At 48.0% G+C, this 14,129-nt stretch overlaps 1 protein-coding gene across 4 annotated transcripts in view; it reads right to left on the bottom strand.

Moving 5' to 3' along the window:
* Window positions 1-4,865: 4,865 nt before the first annotated feature.
* ARIH2 (ariadne RBR E3 ubiquitin protein ligase 2) overlaps window positions 4,866-14,129 on the bottom strand; it is a 64,383-nt gene continuing 55,119 nt past the window's right edge. For all 4 annotated transcript variants that reach the window (XM_026447981.2, XM_026447982.2, XM_026447983.1 and 1 more), the window contains 5 exons: window positions 10,786-10,937; window positions 9,929-10,072; window positions 8,660-8,728; window positions 7,437-7,520; window positions 4,866-7,214 (listed from right to left, as the gene is read on the bottom strand). In XM_026447981.2, coding sequence (XP_026303766.1) covers window positions 7,143-7,214; window positions 7,437-7,520; window positions 8,660-8,728; window positions 9,929-10,072; window positions 10,786-10,937 — 521 coding nt within the window. In that variant the 3' untranslated portion in view covers window positions 4,866-7,142. The remainder of the gene's footprint in view (window positions 7,215-7,436; window positions 7,521-8,659; window positions 8,729-9,928; window positions 10,073-10,785; window positions 10,938-14,129) is intronic.

Raw genomic sequence — 14,129 nt, forward strand, 5'->3', positions numbered from 1 at the left:
TCTCCCATCTCCTCTCCCTTCCCCACAGCAAAGCATAGTCTGCATTTTCTAGTCCCCTCAAGTCAAGGCAGGCCAGGGGCTCCAAGGGCAGGCCCATCTCTTTCTTCCAAGACTTTTTTTTTTTTTTTTGTGACGGAGTCTCACTCTGTTGTCCAGGCTGGAGTGCAGTGGTGCGATCTTGGCTCACTGCAACCTCTGCCTCCCGGATTCAAGCGATTCTCCTGCCTCGGCCTACCGAATAGCTGAGACTACAGGCATGCGCCACCATGGTGGGCCAATTTTTTTTGATATTTTTATTATTTTTTTTAATTTTATTTATTTATTTATTTATTTTGAAACGTAATCTTGCTGTGTCGACCAGGCTGGAGTGCAGTGGCACAATCTCAGCTCACTGCAAGCTCCGCCTCCCAGGTTCACGCCATTCTCCAGCCTCAGCCTCTCAAGTAGCTGGGACTACAGGCACCCGCCACCACACCTGGCTAATTTTTTTTGTATTTTTAGTAGAGACAGGGTTTCACCGTGTTAGCCAGGATGGTCTCGATCTCCTGACCCATGATCTGTCTGCCTTGGCCTACCAAAGTGCTGGGATTACAGGCGTGAGCCACCGTGCCTGGCTTTTTTTTGTATTTTTAGTAGAGACACGGTTTCACCTTGTTGGCCAGGCTGGTCTCGAACTGCTGACCTCAAGTGACCCGCCCACCTCGGTCTCCCAAACTGCTGGGATTACAGGCGTGAGTCACAGCACCCAGCCTTTCTCCCAAGACTTTACACAGAGTGGCAGGTTTCACGATTCAAGCACATGTGGGCATCCACTAATCCAGCCACCCTCAGGGACCACTTTGGTCAATCTCCTTAGGATAGGATAGATGAACACTGCTTCACAAAAGGAGAGGTTCTGTTTCCAGACAGAAAGGGAACAGGCAGCAATGGGACGTCTTGTGGCTTAGCCAAGGCTGGGGTGCTAACTACACACCACCAGTAGCCCAGTATTTCACTTCAGATGGAGTGGGAACTTACAGCTCTGAAGGCAACCAGGGAGGCCTGGACTCCTGCAGAGGCAGAGGCCAAGGCAGTGATGACCTGCCCCTCCCCACTAAAATGAATTCCAAAATAAATGTAATTGCTGCTAAAGAAATGTTTCTGATTCGAATAGATGAAAATTCTATTACCAATTTAAGACTGTTCAAATTCCCTGCAGCTTATCATTAATCCACCCTAGTTAGGCCAAAAGTCTCTCAATTTCTGAGTAGTAGTACAATAGAAACAAGTCAGATTTTCTAAAATCATATGAATCTCTTAAATTCTTTTTTTTTTTTTTTTTTTTTTTGAGACAGAGTCTCAGTCTGTTGCCCAGACTGGAGTGCAGTGGCGCAATCTCAGTTCATTGCAACCTCCACCTCCCTGGTTCAAGCGATTCTCCTGCCTCAGCCTCCCAAGTAGCTGGGATTACAGGCGCTGCACCACAACGTCTGGCTTATTTTCTTTTGAGATGGAGTCTTGCTCTGTTGCCCAGGCTGGAGTGCAGTGGCACAATCTTGGCTCACTACAACCTCTGCCTCCCGGGTTCAAGCAATTCTCCTGCCTCAGCCTCCCAAGTAGCTGGGACTACAGGTGCCCACCACAATGCCCAGCTAATTTTTGCATTTTTAGTAGAGACAGGGTTTCACCATGTTGGCCAGGCTGGTCTCAAACTCATGACCTCAGGTGTTCCACCCACCTCAGCCTCACAAAGTGCTGGGATTACAGGTGTAAGCCACCACATCCAGCCCAAATCTCCTAAATTCTTAAATATAATAAATACCAACCAACAGAACCACAATTTTACCAAGGATCTCATGGTTTTCTCATACCTTTTTTGGAATGAAATTGAGACTATTTCCCTCTAGCCTTTTTTTCCCCCCCGAGACAGAGTCTTGTTCTGTCGCCCAGGCAGGAGTGCAGTGGCTCGATCTTGGCTCACTGCCACCTCTGTGCCTCCCAGGTTCAAGCAATTCTCCTGCCTCAGCCTCCCAAGTAGCTGGGATTACAGGCGCGTGCCACCACGCCCGGCTAATTTTTATATTTTTAGTAGAGATGGGGTTTTACCATATTGGCCAGGTTGGTCTCAAACTCCTGACCTTGTGATCCGCCCACCTCGGCTTCCCAAAGTGCTGGATTACAGGCATGAGCCACCACACCCGGTCCCTCTAGCCTTTTAAAAACTAGAATTTGATCACCATAAAATCTGTACTTTGCTTAACCTATTTTCCTGAACTCCATTCTTACACCTATTACCTGAGTTAGGCCTATCACTAAGCAAAGGTACTGATAGCTCATTGCCAGAAAACAGAAAGCAAGCAGGTTGCAGGGCTGCTCCACCTGCTGTCAGCTGTGGGAATTTCACAACCACATCAGAAACCAGAATTTCTGTCTTTTAAAAAAGCCTGGCCCTTTGATGCCATGGCAGTACACACTACCAAATCCAGGCCTTCTATTTATCTGTGTTCTTTTTTCTTTTTCTTTTTTTTTTGAGACAGTCTCGCTCTGTCGCCCAGGCTGGAGTGCAGTGGCCCAATCTCGGCTCACTGCAAGCTCCGCCTCCCAGCTTCACACTTCTGCCTCAGCCTCCTGAGTAGCTGGGACTACAGGCCCCTGCCACTACGCCCAGCTAATTTTTTTTTTTTTTTTTTTGTAGTAGAGACGGGGTTTCACTGTGTTAGCCAGGATGGTCTTGATCTCCTGACCTTGTGATCCGCCTGCCTCGGTCTCCCAAAGTGCTGGGATTACACTTGTGAGCCACCACGCCCGGCCTTTTTTTTTTTTTTGAGATGGAGTCTCACTCTGTTGTGCCCAGGCTGGAGTGCAGTGGTGCAATCTCAGCTCACTGCAACCTCTGCCTCCTGGGTTCAAGCTATTCCCCTGCCTCAGCCTCCAGAGTAGCTGAGATTACAGGCACCCACCACCACGTCTGGCTAATTTTTTGTTTATTTTAGCAGAGACAGGGTTTCACCATGTTGGTCAGGCTGGTCTCAAACTCCTGACCACAGGTGATCCACCCCCCTCGGCCTCCCAAAGTGCTGGGATTAGACGTGGGCCACCATGCCCGGATTGTTTTTAAGACAGTGTCTTGCTCTGTCACCCAGACTGGAGTGCAGTGGTGTGATCACGGCTTACTGCTGCACCTATCCCCGAGGTCCAAGCAATCCTCCTAGCTCAGCTTCCCAAGTAGCTGGGATTACAGGTGTGCAGCACCACACCCAGCTGATTTTTATTTATTTTTGTAGGACGAAGTCTCCCTATGTCGTCCAGGCTGGTCATGAACTCCTGGGGCTCAAGCAGTTCTCCAGTCTCAGCCTCCTGAAGTGCTGGAATTATAGGTGTGGGCCACCATGCGAGTCCCCTAGCTCTCATTTTAAGTGGGTGTGTAATGTGGATGATGGCAGCACCTACCTCAAGCGGCTGCTGTGAGGACTAAATGGGTATGTTCTCAGTTAATGTTAATGTGATTGTCTTGTGAGGTCCCACTTCTATCCCTTTCTATCCCGCCCCAAGCAGAGCCCATTATACAGGAGATGCTCAGATGCTTATCGTGTGGACCCCTGTGGGCTACATGGAAAATCCCTCCTCTTGACTTCGCTAGAAGGTGCTATCTTGTCTCTTTTTAGGATTGCCAAGGCTATGGTACCAAGGCCATAGTACCCTGGCCCCAGTGGTCTGCAGGAGTGGCCCTGAGCATGGGTGGTCCTTCGCTCCTGGCCTTGCTGCTCCAGTACAAACATTCATTAGTGGACTGGGCACAGTGGCTCATGCCTGTAATCCCAGCACTTTGGGAGGCCAAGGCAGGAAGACAGCTTGAACTCAGGAGTTTGAGACCAGTCTGGGCAACATGGCAAAACCCTGTCTCTACAAAAAAATATAAAAATGAGGGGAGCAAGGTGGCACACACTAGTCCCAGCTACTCGGGAGGCTGAAGCAGAATGATGTTTGAGCCCAGGAGTGGAGGCTGCAGTGAGCAGAGATCATGCCACTATACTATAGTCTGGGCGATAGAGCGAGACTGTCTCAAAACAAAAAACATTCACTAGTCATCAATTCCTTCTGTGTCCCCCATGGACTGGAAGCTCCTGGAAGGTAGAACACATGAATCACTTGCATACCACTGTATGCCCAGGTGCCAAGTGTAGGGCTTGGCACACCTGAGGTCCACAGGAAGAGCTGCGGAGTTCAGACTGGCAATGTATGAGGTCTGTTCTAGTCACAGGTGCCCTGCGTTTGTTGCCCACAGCTATGGAGCTTCCACTCTACCCCTGAGCTACTTAACCACTGACACTATTGCCACTTCTGACACCACAAATGTGGACCCCTTAATCAATCCAAACCCCATTTCCTGTCCTTCACCCTTGAGATTAGACTCTACACTTGTTTCTGCCCCAAGTTGTCTCTTCACAACCCTTAGGGCTCCCGTGAAGCTAGAGTTCGCCCTGCCATACTCCACAGCCCTACATTCCCATGTCTACTTTGGAGGAGTCCAGAGGTCTCAGAATGGGGGTGGGGGGGCGGGGTGGTTGGGACATTTATTTCAGTACCCTACCACAACCCTGGGATCTGTGTTTTGATGGGGAATGATTCAGCCTGTACCCAGGGAAGGAGAGGAGAGCTGAAAACTGCCAGGATTTTCTACTTCATTCCCACAGGGATCACTTACAGGTGCCCTCTCCCCCAACAGCCAGAAAGGGAAAACAGAGCTGAGTTTGGTCACTGGGGCCTCCCCAGCCCTCTGGAAGAAGGGGCTGACTGATAGGAAGGCACTCCTCTGGTGTTCACTGGCCAGACCCCTGTGGGCTCAGAAGACTACCTAGACCCCATGAAGAAACACTATGGACACATTTTTATAATCAGAAACTTACAGTTTATTGTGAATAAACCACTCAACTTTGAGCAGATGACATTGCCTCAATTAACTTTTTCTTTGAAGAAAAACAAAGAGATATGGTAATTTCATGAAAATACTGTGTCCTTTCTCTTCTACCCTTTGTAGGGCAGAAAAATTCTGCCTGACCTTTCCCATCTTCCTGATAATGTTGACAAACAACAGCCACTGGGGGCACAGGAGGGGACTCTACACAGGCCAAGAGCTACAGGCTACAGTATGAGCACAGAAAACCCTGCAGCCCCAGCATCCAGGGCCACAGCTGGACACAAGTGCAGAATGTGGCAGCCCTGCAGCCCAGACAATGCCTAGGGTGTGATTTAAGGTGCAGAGCTGCAACTCAGATCCTGTGCCATGGCAGTATCACAGGAAGGACTTGATGGAGAGATAAAGGCTCCAGAGGCCAGGGTATTTATTCCTTGTGCCAATACAGCATTCACACCTGACCTCCAGGTCCTGCAGCAGGTACTCTCCTCGTTCAGTTAGCGCCCCCACTGTTCCATTCTGGGTTCATCCGCTATACTCCTAATTTGTTCTCCCAATCCACCCCACAGTCTCTCCCTTGCTGGGGACAACACAGGAAGAGACAAAACCTGGGGAAGGAGAAAGGGAACCTGCAACCAGCCATGGACCTCATGATTCCATGAGTCACAGCTATCCTGTGTCTTTAAGAATGACTGTTTTATAGCTTACATGGTACCTGGGAAACTGCTGACTTGCAGGTGAAATGTATGAATACCAAATAATTTCTATCATAATATTCACAGATCTCTGTATCAGCTCTCCCTGGAGGTCAAGCAGGCGTGGGAGAGTATAGACTGCTCTGCCTGCCCTAGAGTGGAAGCACTGAACAAAGCCATAAAAACCCCAGAGATCACAGATCTAACTTTTCAGTGGCCCACAGGACCAGGTTCAGGACAGGTAGGACACCAGGCAAACCACTTGTTCCCTTGCACTTCACTGTGCGAAAACTGGTCTGTTCCTCTGGCCAGACCCTTCTTAGTACAGGATCTGGGACCACAAACCAAGGAGTCCCATGGCCTTGGACTCCCAGACCCTAGGATGGTATCCCTCTGACAGCTGGAACCAGGCAAGGGGGAATACACCTCAGCCTCAGAGCAGCCTCTGGACACGCTCCAGGTAACATGAAAATAACCTGTGAAAACGTGGTCCCCGTGCCAGAAAGGCCAGTGCCCTAGGGAAGGCTATCCTGAATTCTGACCCTGATGTTTGCCAAAGGAGAGTGCAGCAAGACAGTGTCAGGTTTGGCCAAATGTGACCCTGCTCAGAGCTATACCACTTGAATACTGGCACAAAAGAAAGGACCAAGGTAAAGCAAATTTATTTGGGAGGAACAATTCCCTTCAAAAGTAGATCCCTATCTTTAGGAGACAAAAGGAAATGCTGTGATGAACCTATACCCCCTAGTTTGAGGGGCCACAGGCCCACCCCCATCTTCTGTGGGCTCTAGCCTCAGTAGCCAGATCCAGGTAAACCTCAGTTTCAAGAACAAAGGTGAGCCACAGACATGCAGCACCACCAGAGACAACAACACCCTGTGGCAAGAAGACCATGTTCTGAACTGTCTCCGTACCGCCATGGTTAGGCAGGAGGCATGCTGTGACTCCTTGTGCTCTGTGCCCACTGCACAGGCCAGTTTAATTCCCTACCATCTGCCACCCATGCTCTTCCTTTGGGACTCCAACTCTGGCCAGACAAATGTGAATCTGGAAAGCAGAGGCCCAGGGCCCTCTTGCAGTACAGACATTTTCAGGTGGGTAGGCAGCATATGTTACATTCTAAGTAAAACAGCTAGAGGGTAAAACACTCCAACGCCAATTTATTTTCAAAAAGGGCTCTCTGTTATCCTATAGTTTGCCTTTTTTTTTTTTTTTTGGTATAATTGTACAATCTTTGAAAGTTACATAAGTTGTAATGATCTAATACTATTAATAGCCATTCAGAAAACACTTTCCCTCCCTCCCAACAACCATCCAGGGGGAAACAAAAGTCCTGAAAAGAGGCCAGTTCAACACGGCCTCTACCCTGGTAGAAACAAAAAGTGAAAAGAGAAGAAAACAGAAATCAACTAAGAAGTGTTGCCAGTGTCTCTCAGGAGTGGGGCTCTGGCTGTCGCCTGGGGTCATGAAAGGCAGAGCCTGCAGCATGCAGTACGGCAGCCGGGAGACCTTGCGGCCACATCTTCCTCACCCCGGCACATCCACATCCCAACTTAGGTGTCATGGAAATCTTTCAGCAGGGTTCTCCTCCGCTGCTCCGCTATATGCATCTGGTTCTCCAAGTCCTGCATCAGAGAAACAAGGTGTATGCTTGCATGGCCCAGGCCTGGGAGCAAGGAGTAGCCAAAGCCACAAACACCCTCCAGGACCTCTAAGGAGTAAAAAACACTGCCCTTCCCATTCTTAGCAGCAGCTTCCAGTGCACAAGCCAACAACCCTGTCACCTATTACCAGGTCAGTCCTCCTTTACCTGCAATATAGAATCCAAGAGGACAGTAGGCACTTACCCCTCTGTCATAGCTGTCTGCACGCTCCACTTTCCATGAGAGGTTTTCGATCTCAGCCTCCAGCTGAGCCTGCTGGTATTCAAACTGCATAGGCAGAGCAGGAGGGTCAAAAGGTGAGTGGGCTGTGGCTGGGGCAGGGCCTGTACACGGGGTGGGCACACGCAGCACCTCAGGCTCAAGAACTACAGACAATCCTGATACTGTCCTCAGAAAGTAGTGTTATTCTCTGTGCCCAGAGCCAGAATCCAAACAAAAGGCTATCCAAACAGCAAGGCCACACTCACCCTCCACCCCTAAAAGGTCCACTCCACCCTCCACACTCCCAAAGGAAGGGGAAGAATTTAAGTCACTAAAGAGAACACTCCCAACATGAAAGGGAATGGATGCTGTAAAAAATAAGTCAAACGAATATACTCAGACACTATCACTTCATTTTTATCAGTCCTTCTGCAAATCAAGAGCCTTAAAAATACTCAAACTTAGTAATTATACATCTAAGAAGATACAGCTTTACGCACAAAAATGTTCCTCAATGTACTACTTATAGTAGCGAAACAAAGAATAAATGTCCCAAGTGATGGTACAATCATGTAATGACACATTTATGCAACCATTAACAAAATGGTATTTACCAGGCAGGTAAATCATAACAGTTATAACAATAAACTTTATAACAATAAAATGTTGTTATATATACACAATATTAATTTTAAAAGGCTGGAAAATGCTGACAGTGGTAATTTCTTTCTGGACAATGTAAATGCTTTTCTGTTTTCCAGCATTTAAACAAAAATGTGAATTACTAGTTTATTAACATTTATTGTTACTGGTAGTAACAATAAATTCATATTCAAATTCAACTCTAAGATGAAGAATTAAGGTATAAAACAGTCAAATATATCTTAAGGACATGCATGCTCAATATCCCTCCCAAGCATGGGCACTAGTGGCCTCCCACTGGCCACAGACCTTTTTAGCCAATCGCCCTTTAAATATAGTTGTTCAGAGGATTAGGTGCATGTGTCTTACATTACACAAAATAACAGCACCTGAGATGTATTTTGGAGGTGCCCAGAGTAGAAGTGGAATTTTGCAATTAGAGTTTTGTTTTAACTTTGCCCTCCCAATGACCAGGGTCTGGTCCTCACTCTCCTGCAAAGTGCTGGTAGAGAAGGGCACCTTTGAGGCTAACAGGACAGAGTAGAAAAATTGCTTTGCCTTACCAGCTTCTTTCTGGGTCCAGACTCCATGTAATATGCATATGGGTAGGTGTACTGCAGGGTGTATCGACACTGCAACAGGAGAGAAGGGACCTGTGTCTGTGATTCTAAGCTACCTGCATCTCAGGTGGCTCTTACAATTCCTACTCTTCACATGCAAATGAGCTTAGCTCTATAGGTATGGGCCTGAAAGAAATGATACTAAGCCAAATAGAGATGAACTGTGAAAAGATATGGGGAAAAAACAAACAACAATGGTCACAGAACACCCAGTTTCTTTTACAAAGTGATTACCAGCAGCTGCCTCAATAGCTTTTCCCTCTTGAGTAGGACATCAGAGTCAACACATCTATCTCAATGCTTAGCCAAAGACAACCTTTTTTTTTTTTTTTGAAACAAGGTTTCATTCTGACGCCCAGGCTGGTGTGCAGTGGTGCGATCCCCACTCACTGCAAACTCTGCCTCCCAGACTCAAGCGATCCTCCCACCTCAGCCTTCCAAGTGCCAGGACTACAGGTGTGCATCACCACACCAGGCGAATTTTTGTATTTTTTTGTAGAGACGGGGTTTTCTCATGTTGCCCAGGCTGGTCTCAAACTCCTGGGCTCAAGCAATCCACCTGCTTTGCCCTTCCAAAGTGCTGGGATCATAGGCGTGAGACACTGCACCCTGCCCAACCTTTTTTTTTTTTTTTTCCCTTGAGACAGAGTCTTGCTTTGTCACCCAGACTGGAGTGCAACGATCTCAGCTCACTGCAGCCTCCAACTCCTAGGTTCAAGCGATTCTCGTGCCTCAGCCTCCCAAGTAGCTGGAACTACAGGCATGCGCCCCCATGCCTAGCTAACTTTAGTAGTTTTAGTAGAGACAGGGTTTCACCATGTTGGCCAGGCTGGTCTCAAACTCCTGACCTCAAGTGATCCGCCCACCTCGGCTTCCCAAAGTGCTAGGATTACAGGGGTGAGCCACCACGCCCGGCCCTTCAATCTTTTATTTTCCTTTGAGTGATGCATACACAGGACAAAAGGAGAAGAAAAGTGCTCTAGTTTTCCCTGCAGGCAGAGGCAGTGCAACACTCTTATAAATCCCCTGGACATCCAGCAGAGGACTGGGTCCTTGATGGGCACAGCACATGAAGATGTGGATCCACAAGCAGAAGCATGAAAGGCTGCACAGGGTGCTAAAATACCCTCTTTCAACAGGGCTTCCCACCTTCAGAGGTTGTGACAGAGCCAGGCACTGGACCAGGGATAGGATGAGTGAAGTGGTAGATACCTTGGCCAAGAGCTTGGCAGCATTCTGTAGGTACTGCCAGTCGATCCATGTCCCCAGATTGTTCATGACCCTCTCCTGAATCTTCTCGTGAATCCGCTGGTATGTCTGTGCCTCAAGCTGCAAGCTTTTGTTGTGGTTTTCCCACTACAGGGCACAGAAGGGGAAAACCACACGAGTCCCACGAAGGTGCAGAGGTCTACACAGGAGTTCAGGATAGACACCTTGCTGGCAGGACATGGCCATAGACTCCTCTAACTTATTCCCCAAAGTGCAAGAGCAGGTCTTCTTCAGTCCATCCTTCTAACCTGTCCAGAACAGCTGTATGCCTGCCAGATCACTCTACCCTTCTGGGGCAATGGGACTCCAGCCCTGACGACTATGCAAAGCTAGGCCCCTGATGGTCTACTGTGATTAGAGACCATTATGCATGGTGCTCTTTGGGCTTCTGAAGGGTTCCCTGGGAAAAACTGCTTTCCAAATCTGACTACTAAGATGATACTATGGGAACAGATTGTGAGGACAGAAAGAAAAAAATAAATAAAAATTAAAAATGTTGAAAAAAAGAAAAAAAAAAAGATGGCACTAGATGGAAAAGACTGTCTGATGGCCCCTCATTGTCCTTCAATCCATCATTCAACCAAAGTCAGTACCAGGTCCTTCCCAGTTGGCTGGAGATATACCCTGTAGAGCTTGAAAGGCACATCTATAGAGGGATACCCAGGGATACCGCAGGAGCTCCATTCACTGACTTCTATGTGCACAGGCTGGCTCTGTCTACCAGTCCCCTGGGAATCCCACCAGCAGGCCAAGTGGAAGAAGCCTACCCTGTAGGGGAAGGTACAGGAGAGGACACCTACCCTCTCGAAGTAGAATAAGTACTTCTTGAGGGCTTCCCTTGCCTGGGCTTGTTGACTCTGGTTCACAATGTCAGGATTCTCCTTGTAACGACTACACTCATAGTATTCACTGCCATGAGTCTTCCAATCTCCTAGACACATCCAGCAGAAGTCTGTGCAGAACAGAGGAAGAGTCATTTACATCTACAAGACAACTCCACTTTCCTCTATAGGCAGAGGAGACAGTCAGACCCTGCTCCCAAAGGGGTCACTGGAACAGAACTTCCCAAGGGGACCTCTTTCCTGAAGGAATGCGCACCTCTCATCCCTGTCACATCCTACTGTCCTTGTAGTCTGTACTTGCTGATAGGAACAAAAGCCTATGGATAATTTCTATTCCATGAACACAGGCAGATGCTGACCGTACAGACTACTGGTCTGCTATGTCAATGCCAGTATGAGAAGCAGGAACTTGTCCAACTGAGGCCCACCTGACTGTCTAAATGCACATCATCAGTACAAACTGACCTCCCTACTGCTTCCTACCCTCACACTTGTCCTAGAAAGATTTTTGTATATGAAGCTAAGAATAAAGGCTTTTCCCCTTTTTCTTCTATTTTAAAGAACACATTTCTTTTTTTTTTTTTGAGATGAATTCTCATTCTGTCACCAGGCTGGAGTGCAGTGGCACGATCTCAGCTTACTGCAACCTCTGCATTCCAGGTTCAAGCGATTCACTTGCCTCAGCCTCCCGAGTAGCTGGGATGACAGATGCCCGCCAACATGCTGGCTAATTTTTGTATTTTTAGTAGAGATGGGGTTTCACCATGTTGGCTAGGCTAGTCTCGAACCCCCAGTGTTCAGTGATCTGCCCATCTCTGCCTCTCAAAGTGCTGGGATTACAGGCATGAGCCACTGCGCCTGACAAATAATACATTTCCATAAAACCTAGAGCTATCCAATGGTTCATAATCAGAACTATGATTCTGCTTTCGTGGTAGCTCACACCTGTAATCCCAGTACTCTGGGAGGCCAAGGCGGGTGGAACACCTGAGGTCAGGAATTTGAGACCAGCCTGGCCAACATGGTGAAACCCCCATCTCTATTTAAAAAAAAATACATACATATATATATATATATGTATATATGTGTGTGTATATATATACACACACACAAAAAAATTAGCCAGGTGTGGTGGCACGTGCCAGTAGCTACTTGGGAGGCTGAAGCACGAGAACTGGTTGAACCTTCAGGGCGGAGACTGAGCCGAGATTGCACCACTGCACTCCAGCCTGGGTGACAGAGCGAGACCTTGTCTCAAAAAAAAAAAAAAAAATCCCCTATATGTTCAAAGATTCATTGTTAGATGCTCAAAGAATTATTGCAGTCTAATGGAAAGAAGCCAACCACAGTTTTGTTGGATGAACAATGGCCTGTTGATATTCTGCATTCCATGAACACATGGGCTATGTGCCTTGTTATATCTGTGTCAAGGCTGCTACGAGAAGCAAAACTTGTCTAAGTGAGGTCCTCCTGGTTGTCTAGAACACACATTGTGTGTTCTAATAATACCTTATGCGATTTTATATCTGGCCTATTCTGCCTCTTCCAGAGACCCTGACAGGGTAACTCCTGTTTCTCAGGATTCAATCTCCTGGGATAACTTGGCTTACTGACTTACCAAAAAATGAGGCTGAATCATTTTAGGGAAGCCAAAGCAAAACCCGGAGACCCAGAGGTTGTTCCATTTCTCTCATGGGAGCCTTCACCTAATAGTGGCAACACTGCCCTCTCCTTAATTAGCTAGGTGTGCTTGCTACCATTTTAAACAATACAGGCCGGGTGTGGTGGCTCACACCTGTAATCCAAGCACTTTGGGAGGCCAAGGCAGGCTTATCACGAGGTCAGAGTTCAAGACCAGCCTGGCCAACATGGTGAAACCATGTCTCTAACAAAAACACAAAAAATTAGCTGGGTATAGTGGCGGGCGCCTATAATCTCAGCTACTTGGGAGGCTGAGGCAGAAGAATTGCTTGAACCCAGGAGGCGGAGGTTGCAGTGAGCCGAGATTGCACCACCCCCGGCGACAGAGTGAGACTCCATCAAAAATTAGCTGGGTGCGGAGGCATGTGACTGCAATTCCAGCTACTCCAGAGGCCCAGCAAGGATAATTGCTTGAATCTCAGAGGTGGAGGTTGCAGTGAGCCGAGATCGCGCCACTGCACTCAGCCTGGGTGACAGAGCGAGACTCCATCTCAAAAAAAACAAAAAACAAACAAAAAAACCACCACATTCCTTAGGGTTGCCCATATAGGTGATATAAATATACAGTAAAGAAAGAGATGGCAGTTTTTTTTGAGATAGAGTCTCACTCTATCGCCCAGGCTGGAGTTCAGTGGCACAATCTCGGTTCACTATGACCTCTACCTCCTGGGTTCAAGCGATTCTTGTGAGATGGCAGTTAACTCCGGGTGTCAAGCGATATGGACACCCATGGGGCTTCTTAGGCACTAGAAATGTGGTGGGTGCTGGGGTGTTTGTCATTATTCTTTAAACTCTGTGTGCCTTTTGCATTGTTCTAAGTGTATGATATACTTCTCTCTCCGATATATACAAAAAAAAAGAGGGGGAAAGTGTGTGGCCCCGCTGGGCACACTGGCTCAAGCCTGTAATCCCAGCACTTTGAGAGGCCGAGGCGGGTGGATCATGAGGTCAGGAGATCGAGACCATCCTGGCTAACATGGTGAAACCCCGTCTCTACTAAAAATACGAAAAGAAATTAGCCGGGCGTGGTGGCGGGCGCCTGTAGTCCCAACTACCCCAGAGGCTGAGGCGGGAGAATGGCGTGAACCCGGGAGGCGGAGCTTGCAGTGAGCTGAGATCGCGCCACTGCACTCCAGCCTGGGCGACAGAGCTTCTCTGTCTCCAAAAAAAAAAGAGCGTGGCCCCACAGAAATATGCCACTAGCCATGGCCTATCTTCATTCGGCACTGCAGAGTCAATTTTACTGTCTAAGTCCCTGCCATGACCACTCTGATTAAGAGGGCTCCTGGGGCCGGGCACGGTGGCTCACACCTGTAATCCCAGCACTTTGGGAGGTCAAGGCAGGCAGATTGCCTGAGGTCAGAAGTTCGAGACCAGCCTGGACAACATGGTGAAACCCCATTTATACTAAGAACACAAAAATTATCCAGGTGTGGTGGTGGGCACCTGTAATTGCAGCTACTGGGGAGGCTGAGGTAGAATTGCTCGAACCCAGGAGGCAGATGTTGCAGTGAGCCAAGATTGGGCCATTGCATTCCAGCCTGAGTGACGAGCAAAACTCCATCTTTGGAAAAAAAAAAAAAAAAAAAAAGGCCAGGCAC

The sequence above is a fragment of the Piliocolobus tephrosceles genome, chromosome 2, assembly GCF_002776525.5.
Source record: "Piliocolobus tephrosceles isolate RC106 chromosome 2, ASM277652v3, whole genome shotgun sequence".
NCBI lineage: Eukaryota > Metazoa > Chordata > Mammalia > Primates > Cercopithecidae > Piliocolobus > Piliocolobus tephrosceles.